Source organism: Daphnia pulicaria, chromosome 1 (genome assembly GCF_021234035.1).
Source record: "Daphnia pulicaria isolate SC F1-1A chromosome 1, SC_F0-13Bv2, whole genome shotgun sequence".
Taxonomy (NCBI): domain Eukaryota; kingdom Metazoa; phylum Arthropoda; class Branchiopoda; order Diplostraca; family Daphniidae; genus Daphnia; species Daphnia pulicaria.
In genome coordinates, this window is record NC_060913.1 from 40,128,415 (window position 1) to 40,146,127 (window position 17,713).

Genomic DNA, 17,713 nt, shown 5'->3' on the forward strand with positions numbered 1-17,713 from the left:
GAAACGCCAAGGGCTTGATGGCGATAGCAGGCATGGATCCAAAACTCCATCTCGCCCGAAAGAAAAGACACACAAACAGGTAGCGACTGGAGTCCGTCTCAGTTGCTGCCAGTTGGCGTTGTTGTATAACATAGCGCGAAGAAACCTGCACAGGGCAGTCGATTGTCGGAGACAGAGTAACTAGCTGTTGTGGATCCCGTTTCGTTAGAAGTTGTAGAAAACCAGTGGAAAAGTTCAGTCCATCAAGTGGTTATCTTTGAAAAATGACAGTTCTAGTGAACTTTAACGGATCGTTTTGTGATTTCTTTGGTCTGCTTCTAATTTTAGTCGTAACAACATGGGCCCATTCTCTAGAAACGGAAGGTGTCGTCGCAACGCACGGTAATCCATCAAAATACCGGTTGTTTTCCAAGGTCAATTTCGAATTGAGCCACTCCCGGACGTGGTGGGCACTTGGTGAACTCCAGAAAACCAGAGTTGGAGTTGGCCCTTTCGGCATCCTAAACTTGAATTAGCAATTGTCCTTGAACATTCAGTGGGATTGAGTCAATTTATTTATGTTCTGTTTGTATTTTGTCAGTTAATGATGGATCTAGGTTCGTTGATCGCCAACAGATTCTAAAAGTCGTCAAACCAGATCATCAGCCTCATTCCTGCATGACGTTCGATGGGCAACCTGGTACCTGCCTGTCTGCCAGAGAATGTTACCCTTACACCAAAGTGCATCAATCTCTCAGTTCCAATGAAACGTGGGTTATCGGCTCGTTAGGAACATGCCATTTATCTACCGAAGCCAACGGCCGACAGGTTCAGTCCATTATCAAAATTCCCTTATGTAATCGAGAAAATAATGCTCTTGTTTCCAGGTCTACGGAGTTTGCTGTAATAATTTACATAGCAGGACGCCACAACCTCAAAGCGACAACTTACCTCCTGGCGAACAAGAGATGGGACGTTTCAAGGATGGCGCTGGCTCGCGAATCGTTAACGGGAAAATCTCTACTTTAGGAGAATATCCATTTATGGTGAATATAGAAACACAATTGCCATGAGAAATGCAAATAATATTTTTTTTCCGGGTAGGTGGGTATCATGCGAGGAAGGAATGTTTTTTGTGGAGGATCACTGTTGGATGCCAATCATGTCCTTACTGCGGCCCATTGTGTTAGCGGGTAAAATTAAATTCAGTCTTGTCTCTCATGTGTGAAGTTATTGAATCAAAGTCGAGTCGCAGGTTGTCTTCTCAGGATCTCTTGCAATTGACTATTGTTATGGGTGCTGTGGATATAAACGACTCCAAGAAAGTGATAAGACATGTCAAAAGTGTCATTCGTCATAGACAATTTGACAATCGTAAATTGGTAAGGATTATTTACTTTCTTATAATAGTTTAGCGTGCATGATGACGCTCCTCATACGGCTGGTTCCTTTATTAAACGAAAAACTTTTCTATTAGCGCAACGATATTGCTCTACTTACTTTAGACTCACCGGTCGAGTTCACAAATGTCGTGTCTCCTGTTTGTCTCCACGACGATGTTACAAAGGATTACGTAGGGAAAGACGTGGTCACCGCTGGATGGGGCCGCACATATTACAGTACAACATCATGAATTAGATGTACATTCAGAACGCTGGTGTAACATGTTTCTAACAATTAATAGAGGGACCCAAATCTCCAGTGCTTCAAAAGGTGACGTTGAAACTGAAATCACTGGACGACTGCCGCAGAAATTTGGGTGTTCAATCTCCAGGAGGTGTCCCCGATCATTACATTTGCGCATGGGCCCCCAATCGTGATTCGTGTGCCGTAAGTTGAAACTGCTAAGATATTTTTTTATTTATTTTTTATTTTATTGAATGATTTTCACGCAGGGTGACAGTGGAGGACCTTTGATGTTGGCAGATGACGGATGTCAAATTGGAATTGTCAGCTGGGGTATCGGTTGTGCTACAAACACGTACGGCGTTTATACTCGAATTTCATCTTTCCGCGATTGGATCGAAAAAAATAAAGTACGGTCTTAGTTTTAAATAAACTAAACAAAAATATTTTTTTTTCGGGTATTTTTTTAATACAAAATATTTTTCGGTTGACAAGTTCTTTGTTTGAATATAAATTTGTATAGGTTTAATCTTCGCTTGCTGAAAAGTGGTAATTAAATAGAAATCTCAATTGTTTATTCCAACTTTATGAAGTTGCAGAAAAAGAAATAATAAACTTTTTAGGTTTCAATGAAATAACATTTTAACTTCATCCTTTATGTGTTGATTTCAGTACATACGTTTTACGGGATCTGCCGTGAGTCTTCTGCAGTGGATATTTAGGGAAGCATCTTTTTCGGTAGTTAGTTTAGTTCCTTATTATTATTGGCATGTTCGCACAATGGGATTCCTTCATGTACCACTTTTCTAAACCGTTGACTGTTCCCCTTTTCAGAGGTGTTGAGTGAAGGGCTTCGCACAAGTCGCAGAATGTCTGTCTGCTTGTTCCGTAGAGGTTGCGAACGGTGTAGTGTGGTTTCCACCAGAAATACTCTGCGTACAAAGTGTCATTGCTGTCGAGTTCCTTCAAATATTTGGCCAGCTGTTTGGGAGTATAATCTAAAGCACTGATGTAAGAATGCGGAGGAGCGATGGCGCTGTAATTGGCCCCGCCCAGCACGACGGGCACAATGTTCCTGCCCATCATTTCAAAGAACTTTTCCGTGACGTACTCCTCGCAGATCGAGTTCTCGAATGAAAAGTAAAACTTGTACGTTTTCTCAATCATGTCGTAGCAAACGTCTTCGTTCTGACTACGTGGACAACGATCCTCACCTCCGCATTGGCCATCTTTACTGAAAATGTCCACATCCATGTAGTTTTTCAACACTTTGACGTATCCTTGTCTGTTGCTTCTGGCGTAACAGTTGGATACCAACCAAATGGCCAATTTCGTCTTTCCAAGAGCCGGATTCATGCCAAAATGAACCATTTGTTCTCGCATGGTTGTTGCCTCAGTTTCTGTTTTTGGCGCAGTATCCAGAGGAATTATTTCACCATACTTGAGATGGAAATCTGATCCGCTTCGATAGGTCATGGTCCAATTGAAGTAGTTATCGAATGACTTCAACTCTGATGGCATGTGATCGGGTGGCTCGTTGGAAAACATCACAAATATTTGATCGGGTCGTCGATTTGTGAATTCTTTTGGAGTTTTCTGTGTCGGCGGATGGATGAGAATAGCGTCGAAATTTTCGTGCGGCATTAGACTGGCATTGTTAGTGATGAAACAGTTGTCAACCCGACAACCGGAGTTTAGAAATGCCGCTTTCCCCAATCCAAATCTATAGCCCCACAATTCATTCCATAGTAAAATATTTTTGATGCCTTTGATGACCGAAATTCTTTTCCATTTGTCGGTATCATTCATTGAGTCATTTGTACCGATCGCCACTCGAAGAAGTCCAGGTCTGTCGATTTCACTACCAAAATACGTTATGTATAGGAATAACAAGAGCAGCGACATGCAGATGCACAAGAGAAACACTCGCATAAATGCACGAATTGGCAACATAATCGTAATACCACTCATAACTCTTACAAATCGTGATGAGCTTACGTTCTCTGCGAATTTTTACACGATGCACCAAGGTCCTCAATAATGTACAATACATTTAATCTGAATCGTCCCTACACTTTTTTAGAGGTACCCTGTGAGTAAGTATAATGACGAGTTTATCGCCTTTCGGCCACGAAAGAGATATCGACGTGTTATATGTTGATTGTAAAGTTCCTTTCTTTTGAGGTGTAATAAGATATCAGTTTCAAATTTCTACGGTACGCTCACCCCTAAGTTAAAATGGTACTATTTCAAGGGATGAATACGGAATGTAAAGTTAATGTAGGATTATTTAGAAGCTTTTGTTTAAAAAAAATGTCATTTAGTTCAAAGTAAATTGATGATTCTGGTGTGTGACAGAGAAAAATGAATGCCATTTTCAATAGGATAAAGAAATCCCTAGGCTATTATATACTACCTGACTCAGACACAGGTAAACCCAGACACATTCTGATGTAAGTTACCAAACGGGAGCTATTTAAAAAAGACCTAGGTCAACGCTTTCTTTAAAGAACATTCAAAACAACAGCTCTCGTCACTTTCTAATATTCTTCCTTAAACTGGCATTCGTGTTGCCCAACGATACCCAGCGACTTTGGCGTGCCCTCTAAGATTATCAGTAACCAAAATCAGAGACACGTGGATCAGAAAAACACCTGTATACATTCTTCATCTCGACTATAAAATGTATAAAATGGCCCAGCAGTGCTTCCAGCTTCCTGTGCCTAAAGTAGTTATAATTTATTTTCGAACAAAGTCCGCACGAAGATGTACTCGCCCAAGTTGTCTAAACTGTTGATATTAGTCCTCATTCTCTCCTGCTGTGTTCCTTCTTATACTTATCAAATCAGCAGTCAAATTGTGGATCAGCTTTTTATGACGAGTCCAAATGAATCACAATATCGTTTTCCATTATTCCCTTCGGATATCCCTTTTGGCGTGTCATCTTTTTCTAATTCAACAGACGTTTTAATTAGTTTTTCACAGCATCAATGCCTCGCTATTGCTACCGGAGCTTGTCGTCGACTGGCTGCAATATCATCCGTTTGTATGAGTAAGCCCAGCAACACTATCACCACAACAAAACGAACAAAACTCTTAAATTCTATTCGAGCCTACTCGAGTCCTGAGGTACGTAAAATTTAAAGAATGTATTGGTAATTGATTGACGTTTGTCTTAAATTTTCGTGTGTAGAGAATGCAATGCAAATATTTTAGACCATAATTTTTCTAAAGGATCGCCAAAACCTGATTCTAATCCTGATATATGAATTGATAACTAACAGGGAAGATATAGTTCCGTCGCAAACTTCGTGCCTCTACCGTTTGTCTAAGATTTTACGCTTGAAGTTCACAGCGTTGTTGCATCCAGTCGAATTGAACCAAGTACATTTATGCTCGATTAAAAAAATGTAATATCACTTATTGGACATTCAACCAATTAACCTTTTCCCATTTTGTTTAATTTGGAGTAGGACAAGTTATCGGAATATTAAAGCTGTAGGTCTTTTCATAATAAAATACGTAAAATAGGGCACAAACGGTTATCCTCAATTCGATCATTTTTGAAATTTTATCAAATGTAAACGGCAATATCCGCCCAGAGAAAACAAACAAACAACCGATTGTTATCAGTTAGTTTCTCCATTTTCATGTCAACGGCCATACCACGTAGAACGCACCCGGTCTCGTCAGCTCCCGGAAGTTAAGCTACGTCGGGTCCCGTTAGTACTTGGATGGGTGACCGCTTGGGAATACGGGATGCAGTTGGCATTATCTTTTCATTTTTTAGCTGACAAACACAAAATTTCATTTATTCTTTTTTATTTTATCGTTTATTGAAATTTTATAAATATGTGGTTGGCATTAAACAATATAAGAAAAGTTATAAAACATAAAAATGATCAATGTTTAGATTTCAACGTTGCAATTAACAGATTGGCAAATGGCAATGGCAACACCTGCTGGGCAACACTCGTGTATTCGTGTTCTGTGTTAGGGTGTCAGAGTGTCTGCCAGTGTACCGTGCCACGCCACAATAACAAACACTAAATGTCAAGATGGCCGAGACCGAGTGGTTAAGGGGACAGACTTAAGAAATAACAAACACTAAGACGTTAACGTTTAGTATGATAGATTGCTGACAAACTCAGCATGGTGATGTATAGAAATTGAAGACTTTGATATACAGTGAGAATTTGGCAATACCAAATTAGCCCGTTCACGTAAACCTTTCTTTTGTTTCTGGAGTGCCCAATCAAAGTACAATTATCACCCACGGGTCCTGTCTCTCTTTTGGTTGAAAAAAGGCATTCAAGTAGCCTGAATGGTTTAGCCCAAGAATCCACCCGGTCTACATGGATCAACCTACATGGCAGTTCCTCACTGAACAGTAAAATACCCCTGTCAAAGTAAAGCCAGTGAGAGGAACATATTAAATCTGTCTTAAATAGAGCTTATGTGACTTGTTATCGCTTTTGTTTAACCGACTAAGAAATCTGTACGAATCCGTGCACCGTAGTAATAATGCTGTATTTTTTTTTGTTATTTTGCAGGCTTTACTTCAGCTATAGGCCTACCCCTTTCGGTTGTTACTACGAGAAAATGAGATCGCATCTTATGTCAGTCTCGCCAATCTTTAATTCATCATCGTGGAGTTGTACAAATGTACAGCAAACAAGATGTCTCTTTGCACATCCATTAATACTGCAAAAGAATTCTTTGTTGATTAAAGAAGAAGTCCAATATCGGCATCAATCTGCAGAATAATCCAACTTGTCGCAGTAAGTGATGATTGGATTTTCCTTATGGCGACGTGAAGTAATAGGACGAAGGTGATAATTTTTTTCTACGTTTTATCAATTTGTTGGCCATTTTTATGATTTCTAAGCATGTCTAATAAACAGTGGGTTGTGTTTAAGGGTGTGAAGTAGTCACTTGTCATGTTGTCAATAGGTAGGATTCGAATTCGTCCACCAGGGGGTGCGCAGATGTGGCAAAACCACGTCATTCGTCTTCGGGGCGTCTATGGTGTTGTATGACTTTGTATGACGCTGGCTGTATCCAAACTATCCATTACGTCGAATTTCCAACATTTTCCATCATGGAGATGGAAAGGTAATGTTTTTAGTTTTTATTCATTAATACTATTGTGTATGTTAAATAGAACTATTTGTGTGTGGATCTAAAGGTGATTTGTCGGTGGAGTGGAGTTCTTCTGTCTTTGGAGTTTTACGGTCGCCATACCGGCGGATTGTCCCCCCATCCGCCAGGTGACGCGGGAGTCTTCGTGAGGAAGAAATATTTGCCATTTGTTTGTTGTTTGATTGTTTCCGAGACGCTGATGCATGTTCCGTATTCTAAATTCATTACGGAATTGAGGTGTCGATCTACATTCTCAGCCAAATGTAATTGGTAATGCTAGTTTTGATTTCTTAAATTTAATTAATCTTTGACGTCTCTGTCTGAATTTACAGGCAAGCTGGCATATAATTTCACTTGGCCAAATGTGATGACGTGGGTCGAAACTGCTGCGCATTTTGTCGAAATGTTGGCCATTGTTAGACACGTCTCATCTCGTGCAGAAGCACTTCAGAGCTAGTAAAGTAATATTGTTGATCAATCTCCCTGCAATAATGCAATAGCTGCAATAATGTATGCAATAATTACTTGATTTTCAGGTCAAAGATGGAGATCCCTTTGCTCAACTGTTTCAGAAATTTAGAACACAACAAAGTCTGAGCTTCATGGCTGTAGTATCATTAATGTCATTTTCTTGCAGCCAGCTGGTGAAAAGTGTAATAGAGTCCTGTTGAGCTGCAGCTGCCGCATGCATTTATTGAGCTGGTGTTATTCCAAGTGTCGCTGCACAAAAACTTAGTATGTAAAAAAAGTATGTTAACTTATAAGACTACCTCAATTCTTTCCCCTCATTGAGTGATGCCCAAGCCAGAATTGTAACACTCCAGGTCTGAAAAGAAGAAAATAAAACCGCATTTGATTTTCTGTTATAAGTAACTCTCTTCCCTCATGTAGGTGAAATTGAGCTCTTTGAAATTGGACAACCATGCCAAGGATAAATTCCTCTGTTTCCTGTACCGGCTGTACGTTTTTTAAGAAACACTTCAGAACTATTCAGGTAAATATTTTCAACTTTCTAACTGTGAGACTACAGACTTAGTTAGTTGGTGACTATCTCTTAACTTATTTGTTGTAGATTTTTCAGTTGTCTACCTTGTTAATGCTTGCTAGCTGTAGGTTCTTTTGCAACTTTTATTCTGAAGGATTGTGTTTGTATAGTTTACTGTAACTTGTGTCATTTTTGTTTTTGTAATTTAAGACATTGTTCCCTTGATATTTGATAGTAATTCAGTTTTTTTTTTTTTTTATAAATAGAAATATCAGTCTAGTAAAAGTATGAGCTTCTTTGTTGCTGCCCAACGTACATATGGATTTGATGCAGCCAGCTGAGGGCTTTAACTCGTGTAAATAACGTAAAGTGACAAATAACGTAAAGTGACATTTATTCATCTAGATTAATTCATTTCATTTTGGTTATAGGTTAAGTGTTTTATGTTCGCGTAGTTGCTGTCCGATGTGGCACGTTGTTGAAGCCTATGCTGGTGAAGGATCTTTCTACATCAAGTTCAATTGGCCGTTCCTTGGTGCTGATGTTGTGTTACCGAAGTTGCATCATATTTTGTTAAATTGTCATCGTGACTATTGCAGTTTACCGTTTATAAGTGTAGAAGCAACAAAAACAAATATGGGATGTTCATGTCAAACAAATAATAAACATGTTTTTGGGGTTGGGAAAGGAAAGTGGTGGATGTTGGAGGAGGAGGGAGGAAATTTCAAGTTTGGATAAAAATTCAGTTAATCTCTAACCCTACAAACGTATCCCTACCAATTAATCTCCTAACCCCACAAACATATACCTTCCAATCCTTCAAACCCCGAAAACATACACCTACTAACCCTTAAATCTATACCCTTAACCCTATAAACCAATGTTAACCCTTAACCATGTAATATCTGTAATAAATAAAAAAAAGTACACTACATGAAATAATTTTTATTTCTTTATAAAATGTTCAAAAAATTCAATAAACAGAACGTCCGGTTCAAGACGATTTTCTTCTGCACGAGTTTAAACGCAACCCGCCACCACCGCTGCGGCAATGAGACAGAAAGCGTTGGTTTAGTTTTGCGGAAATCTGCGTCAGTCAGGTTACAAGTTTTTCAAAATCAATAACTTCTGTTGAATTTTGCATCTAGTCTATACTGGTGCAAATAGCTATCCTATGTGTTTGGTAGTTAAGAAGATGGTTGTTTAAAAAACAAACAATGGTGAGTTTTTTGGCTACTCAGAACACCCCATTGTTTTTTTCTTAAACAACCATTTTCTTAACTACCAAACACATGGAATCGCGATTTGCACTAAAAGATTACATGCAAAATTCTACGCGAGTTGTTAAATTAGAAAAATTTGTAACTTGACTAACGCAGATTTGCGCAAAAAATAAACCATGGCTTTTTGTTTCATTGGGTAGTGGGTTGCTTTGTTTTAACTCGCACATGCTGTTATAGGTTTTGTCTACGGCCCCCAGAGATACTGTAGTATCTGGACCGAGAAGAAGAGAGAAGTACGAGGCAAGTTTTTCCGGGGAGATGTAGTCATACTAGGCTTCCGGGTTAGACTCATGACCCTCCAAAAGTTTTCATCGGATCATGCGCCTTCTAAGTCTCCCCGTTGGCCCGTTCGACCAGAGCCCTCCCCTCCTCCTGGTTTCACAGCGGGTGAGTGACCACCGGCGGGCGTTGGGTAGTGGTTAGTTAGGGAAACGGGGCCACAGAAAAGAAGGGAGCCCAGATATGCAATTGTCATTTATCTACCAACTACACAATGTATCAGTCTTGGATTACAGCATTCTCTTGTCGGTTTTCACCAGTGGATGTGATCAGTATAGCGAAGGATTACCCTGTAAGCAGAATGAACATTTATTTGGATAATATTCAAACAAGGTTGTAGCAACAGAAAGTAGTACCTCAAATCAAGAGGACCCGTGTAAGGAAGTAAACAGGGAGATTCAAGGGTAGCAGCCAACAGGTTAGCAAAGAACCTTGTCGACTGCATAGTCCTTTTCCTTCAAACAACATGACTTCTCATAGTCTATATCATGCTACATTAGAAACCTAAAACCTGTAAATAAAAAATAAAGTAACCTTGTCTATCATTTGTGGCATCAATGTGCTTGATGTCTATGATCTAAAAGAATAATTAAACTTAAACATTAGATAGACTTAAGTGCAGAGCAATACTTTAAATCATATAGGACTGCAACAAAATAAATTCAGTGTAAACTTACACACTAAGGTCGGATCGGTTATGTAAGGTTCTCTAGAAGATGGAATGAGAAATTGGTCCATGCTTGGGTTGGTGATCAGGCAAGTCCCATAGAATGATTCAGCCGATAATAGTGATGAATCCTAATAAAAGATGAGAAGACTATGTTCCAGCAATACTTTACTAAAGCTAGCATTGGTTGTTACCACTCTGTCATTTGGATGACATATTCTGTAGGGTACCAGGAGTTTTAACACAATAGTTGACAGTACTGGCTTCATGCACCTTTCACATTTTTTCCTGGAAATGGAGGAGAAATAATGATGTTATTAAAAACACATATTCGGTAAACAACACATGCCAAACAAATTGCACAGGAAATCTAGTCAATTTACAAGCGAATTCATTGGTAATTTTCGAAGAAGATAGCTGTAGCTGAACTTTTGACAACGAACGAGCCCATATGTGACACAACAAACAAACAACATTCTATCACGCCATCTATTTGACACGTTCAAAACTCAATATCTAAAGGACTGGCCTTAGATAGTCACAAGTCATAAAAAGTAATCAAAAAGACCATTACTCTTTGCTTAAATTAGCATGGAATCTTTAGAATTCTACAGAGAACAAAGCTCACTTGTTAGTTTCATGCAAATTTTCCGGAAGTATACCGGAAGTAAGCGATAGCTCCTTAACCATTGAGCTGTCGACAAGATAAACCAAAAATTCGTGATCTACGTGAAATTTGGGGTCGATTAGGTGTAGTTTAAACGAAATCCAGAATTTGGTCAAAATCGAGATTTTTCCTAGTTCAGGATAATTCTCGAAACCGGAAGTACTCGTACGTACAGAAAAAAACATGAACTTTACCACAAATTTGACGAGGATCAAGAATATGTGGTTCTTTTGTGCCTCAGATGAATATTTACTAAACTACTGACAGAAATGATAAAACCGGAAGTAGAAAAAACCACATTATTAAAAATCTAACAAGTGAGCTTTGTTGCTGAAACAGAAACTGGCAGTTATCACCCAAAATTTCGTTATAGTGGAAGCGAGAAATTTCTTCAGAGATACGCAAAGTAAACGTTACTAATCTAATGCTTATTACAGTGGACTGCATAAACGTAACTAAACTGATGCTTCTTATAGTGGAAAATGATGAAAGGCTATGCTGTCTAGCGTCAGAAAGAAGAAACGTTTGAGATGCTGATAAGTGTGCTTGAAGCTGCTACTGTCCTTGGTGGCACATTTCAATGTGCATTTAATTTAAGTTATATAACTGCCATTTTATTTACCTTGTTATCCGTGTTACTTAGTGTTTACTGCGTGTTAGCCTCCATGAGTTTAAGCTAAGGTCCTTTAGAGCAACATTAAAAATAAAGTTTTATTGGAAAATGGATCCGATGACTAAAGGATGTCTGATGTCACGGTACCCATATAGATGCGTGTAACGACAACAGGGAATAGAGAAAAAGCATGTCATTGATGTTTTAGTAGTTGAGGTTGCATGTAGTCACACTACTAAGAGATCTATTTTTCTTATTGAGACTCACAATTATAAAGGGATTCAAATTGTAATTACTTCTTCACACTTTTTTGTTTGAGGGTGGGGGCGGGATGATCTGATCATATCCATCAGCATGATTACGTCAATATTAATAATCTCTGTGCCATGAACACAAGTTTAATCAAGATTTACGATTATCATTAACGAGATTTACTAGAATTCAACAGTCGGAAACAATCGGTGTGACGTTTCAAAGAACGAGCCATACAACTCCCAAATCAAATTCCCACCTTAAAATTTGTTTTATTACCTCTGAAAGTGGCATACCTGGTGACAACACTCAGAACTCAGAACGAAAAATACCAAATGGACAAAATTTTGGAATTGTTAGTGATCGATATAGCCGTTCAGAGGAAGAAAAATTGCAACAGGTTTGTTGATTCTTTCCACATCTACTTTTTTTTTCTTTCCAAGGCAGATTTGTCTTCTTTTTATGGTTGAACTGGCTAGGAACTTATTGATCACTTGGTCTCTGTCCCCGAATGACAACCGGCCTGTTCTTGATGGATCCCTTCTTCTTTTTTGCCGTCTATGAAGAAGACAAGAAAGAAGAAATATATAAGTATTATGCAACATTTCAAAACTGTCTAAGAATTCCACCTTTTTCGACACGAAGGACTTATTAATAAACCTTCTCTCTGCTTTATCAATTTTCGGACGATTAAACTCGTGCGGTTTCTTGACCCTGTTAACAAAATCAAAGGATGACTAGACTGCCCATAAATGAATCAGCAAGCAAAATCAAACCTGTAAATTCGAACTAGCCAATGTTCCGAAGTGTACGCTTCCTCCAAATAAGTTAGGTCAATTGAGCGCTGTCCAATAACTGCATTACGTGTTCGGTCAAATCCAGCAGGGTTGCGGAAATCCAACTGTAACATTTAACCGCAAGATGAGGAAAGCACTTCACCAGTTTCTTTGAATTGAATTGTTTTACCTTCATATCACCGAATCGATAGTAAGAAAGTTTGTACATCAAGCAATTTAACATAGTTTGGGAAGCTTCAGAGTCAACACGGAATTCCCCACGCTCGCTGAAATAGTTGCTTTCCTATAAATAAGAAAAATTATACGTTAGAAAAACCAATTTTACAGGATTTAATTAACACATTACCTGGATATCTTTAGGATGCTCTCCCTCGGCGATACGCACCATCCAAAGGAATTTATTAATGTCGTCTCCAGAATAGCCAATGACTCCACCAAAAATGACCAAGACGTAATCCACATCAAGATTAGTCATAATCTTGTAGGCTTCACTTTCATTTGAAGACATTGCTTTTCCGACCTGCATTTGATCAATAAACTTTAAATTAGCAAACACACACCATCTCAGGTAAAAAACCAACAAAAATATCTCACCAATGCAATATGTGAATTATTCCATGTGTTGTTGTCTACAAGGGTCGTTCGATTACCCATTCCTGCTATCTGATAACCGTAATCCCACCAAGACATGATACGAGAATCTTCACGGGTATTTTGCCAAAGCCAGTAGTATGCCTCCCGGAAGTCGTCGATGATTTGCCGTGATCTGGAGATTAAAACAGTTAATATTTTTATAATTTTTTCATGTAGTTAAACTAATACAAGCTAAAACTAACAATTAAAAAAAAAAGCTTACCCATCTTGCCCGTAAGAAGCTAAAACAATTGAGGGACTGGAATAAGCGTTGCTTGTCACCCAAGTACAATGAACGGCAAACATCATTAGCATCATCATAACCGCGACGACAACAAAACTGCGAACGTTGATACCCAATCCCTGTGAAACAAACACATAATTAATATATTTAATCATATAAGCCAAAATAGTAATAATTCACCTGGTCAGCCCCGCTGTCTTTCTGTTGTTCATGTTTCATTTTCTTCAACTTTCCGGCCTTGTCATACAAGCCCTTTTCATCATTTTCGTCATTATCAGACGAATCTCCTCCCTTAGAAGCAGATTCCTCTTCCTAATAATTGTAATGATTGAAGTCAAACAAAGCACCGGGATAAAAAAATACAATAAGCTACTACCTTTAGGTAAAATTCTAGGAGACGAGAGAATGCAACGGCACTGAGTACGCATACAACAGGTGTGAGCGTAAGCATCAGACGAACCATCACGCCAGCAAAATAGACAGCGCTTACAGCGTACAAGACGACTAATGAAAAAGAAAAAGAAATTTAGCTTTGTACATTTAAAGATATAACAAATAATCTAAAACACTCACTAAAGACTCTCTCATCGTTAATATTCTTGATGGTGTACCACAATCCTACTGGGAACGTAATAACCAGGATATGTAGATCGAAAAAGAAGGAAAACCAAGTGGTCGGTTGATGTTCAGAGACGGAAGCGATGATGGGAATGTGAATTTTGGCATAGCCAGTATCCCAGAGCGAATAAAATCTGTTTTGATACAAAATTAAGTAAGGGGTTAATTAGTTATTAACAACATAAATGTCTTATTTTTATACCTTCCGCTCCAAGGAGCAATTACTCCGGCGTATGTAAGAAGAACAACAACGCAAAACACGGCAGCACCAGCGATCAAGACTCCGATGGTGAAGACATACTTGATCTCGGAGGACGAGAGTTTGGATTGCAAGTAGCGAAGGATTGCCACAGCATTAAGCAAAGCAAAGACACCCAACGACGCCATATGTTCACTAGTCCGAACGGGTTGGAAACCTAGACAAGAGCAGAGATGTCTTTGAAAATCAGGAAAACGGATGTTTGTCTTTAACAATGAACCTACCAACGAACGGAATTTGCATGGAAAGCACAAGTCCCAAAATAAAGAAAGTGGTGTAGGCTGTGTAGATTCTGTTAGAAAATCTTCCCATGAGCAGAAGTACGAATACATGAAGGGGAATCAGGTTAATAATGAACACATATCCACCCCACGCCGAAACCTACAATTTGAACAATTCAAAATTATGTTCTCACAACTGCAATTGGGTTTAACCATATGAATTACCATGTAGAAATAAGACAAGGCAGTCAATGTTGCCCAAAACACTGACCCTGTCTTGACTGACTTAACCCACAGGTAGTAGGTGAACATTAAGGCAAAAATAGCAATGCCTTCATTGTCATAGCTTCCAGCTACTGAACGACTGATGTATCCAGGTACAATTGCAATGAAACAGGCTGCCAAAAGTCCAGCACCAGAGGACCAAAGTTCTTTGGTGAGGAAATATGTGGCTAAAGCTGTTAATCCACTATAATATATGTTCAGATTAGTGATATGATCAAACATTACAGTTAACTATTAAATACCTGAAAACAGGAGCGAGAAAAACACAGATATCCCTGATGTGGACAGGAATATTTAAAGCATGCAGGATGTAGTGAATTGAGCCAGATGTTATCATCAGGCCAGGATAGACTGTTCCACCAACAATTCTGCCTAATGGGTACCATGCTCGGTCATCAAACCAATTCAAGAAATTGTAGAAATTGTGTTGGACCATGTACGCTGTTGCTCTGTAATTAAACCTGAAGAATGAAAAATGCATTTTAGATAAACCTTTATTTGTATTTACAATCAAGTTTTATACCAAGGATCGAATTCATGGATGATGCTTTCAAAACGGATGACAGCAAATAATCTTGAAGCAAAACCGGCGATACATGCTAGAGCAAGAATTGTAAATGTCAACAGACTTTTGTAACCCAATGCATTTAACAGTGTCGCTTTAGATTTAGTTTTAGATTTCGAAGCCGGCTTCGCCGTTACACTTGTCGCGGCCATAGCTATTTCCAACGACAGACGAACTTGGGTTACTAGGTTTTGTGATGTGTCAGATCATTTCCCCCAATGTAACAGAGCCACGTTGATAAGCTCACCTAGCGGAAAAATTTTTGGTGAGTACACAATCACCGGTGGCAATTTGTATTAAAATAATTTGATTAATTGTCAAAAAGGGACTAGAAGCTGAATTCTCAAAACATTTTTTGTATTTTCTGAATTTTTTCAAGTATCCATATTGATTTTCCTCCATTAAAATTAATGTTTAAACATACGAACCGCATTCAGGTGTTTTATAGCGAAATGCAATACTGTATATTGCAGACTAAATTTGAAAAAGACTAACTCGCTATAAGATTGTTGACACGGCGGGAACTGAACGACGTGAGGGAATTGTGTTGAATTGTATACCTTCAAGTCACGACAAAATATTTTCTTGGTGATTGTGTTAGTCTTTTGATGGATCATCTGAATGAAGAATTAGTCGGGGGAGAGGAGGCTTCTCGTCAAGGAGATGAAGCCGAAGATGACGATGTTGATATATATCAAGATTTGCCAGAAGAAGGCGAGACAATGATCAAAGAATCTGATGCCAATTTTAACGTCATTGAGAGATTCAATAAGCTGCTGGAGCCCAAAAAACGGAAAGACGACGATTTTTATGAAGAAAATCTCTCAGAAGAAGATGTTGATTTGTATGATGACCTAAATACCTTTGAGAAACAGTTAGCTGCCGAAGAGGTAACCATAAAAAATATCTTTAAATTAATACATAACTAATAGAAAATGCATTAGCTCCAAGCCAAAGTAGAATTACTTGAACAAAAATGTTCAACTTTGGACAGCATGAATGCTGAGTTAAAAGCTGAGCTTGACAAAGTAAACAAAAAGAACCTGGCACTGACCCGTAACATTTCCTCCATCTTTAAAACTGCCAAAGCTGAACTGGAGAGGAAGGATCGCCAACTGAAAGATCTTCAAAGAGAGTAAAGTCTATACAAATTCTATTTCCAAAGACAGTTACTAATTTTACTGCCTTCTGTAATAGGCATGACACACTTATTTTCCGTAGAGGTGCAGCAAACAATAGAATGCCTCCACACAACAGTAACACTCCACCGATAAATACTAATCCTCTCCCTGCCAATAGTAGTATTCTTCCTACAAAAACTAGCATGCTCAATCCAGAGTACATGGTCAACCCTAGTCAGAATCCTGCAGCCATTCCAAGTTTCCATGAATTCAAGAGAGATACCGTCCTGGGCAATCTTGTCACAATTGAAAATGAGGTATTGCTTTTATTATAATCAGTGGAAAAACACTAGCCTAATAATCATTTTCTTTTCCAGACAGAATGCACCTTTAAAATGGGACCTATAACACTTTCTTTCATATCAGAAAGTTCAGATTTCCGAAAAAGGCGTTTAGAGCGCCTTGGAAATGTGGCCCGTGGTAAAGGAATTGCTAGGCCCGATCCGAAATCTTCAAAAGAAAGAGTGAATGGCGAACCATCGTCGCAACAGCAGCCTGAGAGCAGCCAGGTCTTGCCAGAGTTGCTCGTGGAACGAGCCAACTTACTCAAAAAGCTTTCCAACGCGAATGAGAATTTAGAGGAAGGCGAATTCACTGAAGAACCGACAGCAGAAATTGAAAGACAACCACAACAAGAATCTCGTGACATGTCCCGACGAAAAAACGTTACCCATTCTCGTGGAAGATCCCGTTCCAGATCCCGCAGTCCCATCGATGGCCAAAGAAAAAGGAGCGTAAGTGATGAAAGACTCGATTCACGAAATTCCAGGTCTCACGACCGAGGACCTCCCAAACGCTCGCAGCGATCACCAGCCAAATCTTCGCGGTACCGAAACTCGGGGAATTCCCACTTCAAGTCCCGTTCCAATCGACGCTGAAACGAAGATCTAGAGAAAGACCATTTTCTTTTCTTTTTTTAATTACTATAAATTGACTCGGGATTGAATCAAAATTGTCTAGTGTAACCTTTCGAGCTGTGCAAGTCTTTCATTCGTATACCTTTTATTTTCTCATCGATGTAATCATTGGAAAGAAAATACAAAGTTTTAAACAGAAATATCTGAGTATTAGTCATGAAGTAGTAGAAGAACGTAGGCGAGTCCAAGGGCGACGACACGGTGTCTATGTCTACACCCTCGGTCGTTTCAGTCGATATTTGCTCAAGACTTTTTATTTTCTGTTGGGTAAACAAATGCGAGGCAGCATGAAACTACACCTCGCATGTGTTTCTTTTCCTTTCGTCGTGAACGACCGAACGGCGACGAAGAGGAATCTTAAGTTTTAGTGACCAGAGTTTGTCGGTCGAGAGCCAACACGGAAAGAGGGACGGAATGAATTCCCTTTTTTTCCTTGAAACAAAAAAAATAAACCGTCCACTCACAAAACCCCAAAGAAAAATACTTTCGTTTTGTTTGGT

General features: G+C 38.9%; 5 protein-coding genes, 2 long non-coding RNA genes and 1 other non-coding gene across 14 annotated transcripts in view; 5 read left to right on the forward strand and 3 right to left on the reverse strand.

Annotated features, from left to right (window-relative positions):
• The window catches only part of LOC124320327 (cytochrome P450 2J2-like), a 115,783-nt gene that overhangs the window by 10,339 nt on the left and 87,731 nt on the right, over nucleotides 1-17,713 (forward strand). The gene's annotated exons all lie outside the window — the stretch shown is intronic.
• Nucleotides 145-2,240, forward strand: LOC124320384 (chymotrypsin-2-like). Of its 2 annotated transcripts, XM_046783254.1 has the most exons (9): nucleotides 145-381; nucleotides 581-807; nucleotides 867-1,025; nucleotides 1,084-1,172; nucleotides 1,235-1,361; nucleotides 1,457-1,598; nucleotides 1,664-1,809; nucleotides 1,875-2,015; nucleotides 2,129-2,240. In XM_046783254.1, exons 1-9 carry the CDS (start codon nucleotides 264-266, stop codon nucleotides 2,132-2,134), a joined length of 1,155 nt encoding a protein of 384 aa, XP_046639210.1. In that variant the 5' UTR covers nucleotides 145-263; the 3' UTR covers nucleotides 2,135-2,240. The 2 variants fall into 2 exon arrangements, with proteins under 2 accessions (XP_046639210.1, XP_046639209.1); XM_046783253.1 differs by lacking the exon at nucleotides 2,129-2,240 and having other exon boundaries at nucleotides 1,875-2,049.
• Nucleotides 2,164-3,680, reverse strand: LOC124320381 (alpha-(1,3)-fucosyltransferase C-like). The gene has a single exon (XM_046783250.1). It carries the CDS (start codon nucleotides 3,574-3,576, stop codon nucleotides 2,353-2,355), a length of 1,224 nt encoding a protein of 407 aa, XP_046639206.1. The 5' UTR covers nucleotides 3,577-3,680; the 3' UTR covers nucleotides 2,164-2,352.
• LOC124323065 lies at nucleotides 5,258-5,376 on the forward strand. Its single transcript, XR_006915311.1, has one exon. It is a non-coding gene; the product is annotated as a 5S ribosomal RNA (ribosomal RNA).
• On the forward strand, nucleotides 5,723-8,678 carry LOC124320468. 5 transcript variants are annotated; one of them, XR_006913866.1, is made up of 10 exons: nucleotides 5,723-5,793; nucleotides 5,867-6,014; nucleotides 6,159-6,437; nucleotides 6,559-6,720; nucleotides 6,794-7,017; nucleotides 7,080-7,208; nucleotides 7,284-7,571; nucleotides 7,639-7,741; nucleotides 7,999-8,087; nucleotides 8,164-8,678. It is a non-coding gene; the product is annotated as an uncharacterized LOC124320468 (long non-coding RNA). The 5 variants fall into 5 exon arrangements; XR_006913868.1 differs by lacking the exon at nucleotides 5,723-5,793 and having other exon boundaries at nucleotides 6,000-6,014; nucleotides 7,999-8,096; XR_006913869.1 differs by lacking the exon at nucleotides 5,723-5,793 and having other exon boundaries at nucleotides 6,000-6,014; nucleotides 8,170-8,678.
• On the reverse strand, nucleotides 9,395-10,641 carry LOC124320493. 2 transcript variants are annotated; one of them, XR_006913928.1, is made up of 4 exons: nucleotides 10,156-10,641; nucleotides 9,972-10,092; nucleotides 9,651-9,805; nucleotides 9,395-9,584 (listed from the first exon to the last, which is right to left on the reverse strand). It is a non-coding gene; the product is annotated as an uncharacterized LOC124320493 (long non-coding RNA). The 2 variants fall into 2 exon arrangements; XR_006913927.1 differs by having other exon boundaries at nucleotides 9,972-10,641.
• Nucleotides 11,741-15,344, reverse strand: LOC124320267 (dolichyl-diphosphooligosaccharide--protein glycosyltransferase subunit STT3B-like). Its single transcript, XM_046783065.1, has 15 exons — nucleotides 15,074-15,344; nucleotides 14,793-15,011; nucleotides 14,491-14,734; nucleotides 14,269-14,425; nucleotides 13,988-14,201; nucleotides 13,741-13,919; nucleotides 13,544-13,671; nucleotides 13,348-13,479; nucleotides 13,147-13,286; nucleotides 12,885-13,056; nucleotides 12,637-12,810; nucleotides 12,460-12,573; nucleotides 12,270-12,394; nucleotides 12,123-12,207; nucleotides 11,741-12,051 (listed from the first exon to the last, which is right to left on the reverse strand). Exons 1-15 carry the CDS (start codon nucleotides 15,265-15,267, stop codon nucleotides 11,977-11,979), a joined length of 2,352 nt encoding a protein of 783 aa, XP_046639021.1. The 5' UTR covers nucleotides 15,268-15,344; the 3' UTR covers nucleotides 11,741-11,976.
• Nucleotides 15,579-17,347, forward strand: LOC124320378. The gene is made up of 4 exons (XM_046783245.1): nucleotides 15,579-16,005; nucleotides 16,060-16,250; nucleotides 16,313-16,553; nucleotides 16,614-17,347. Exons 1-4 carry the CDS (start codon nucleotides 15,724-15,726, stop codon nucleotides 17,172-17,174), a joined length of 1,275 nt encoding a protein of 424 aa, XP_046639201.1. The 5' UTR covers nucleotides 15,579-15,723; the 3' UTR covers nucleotides 17,175-17,347.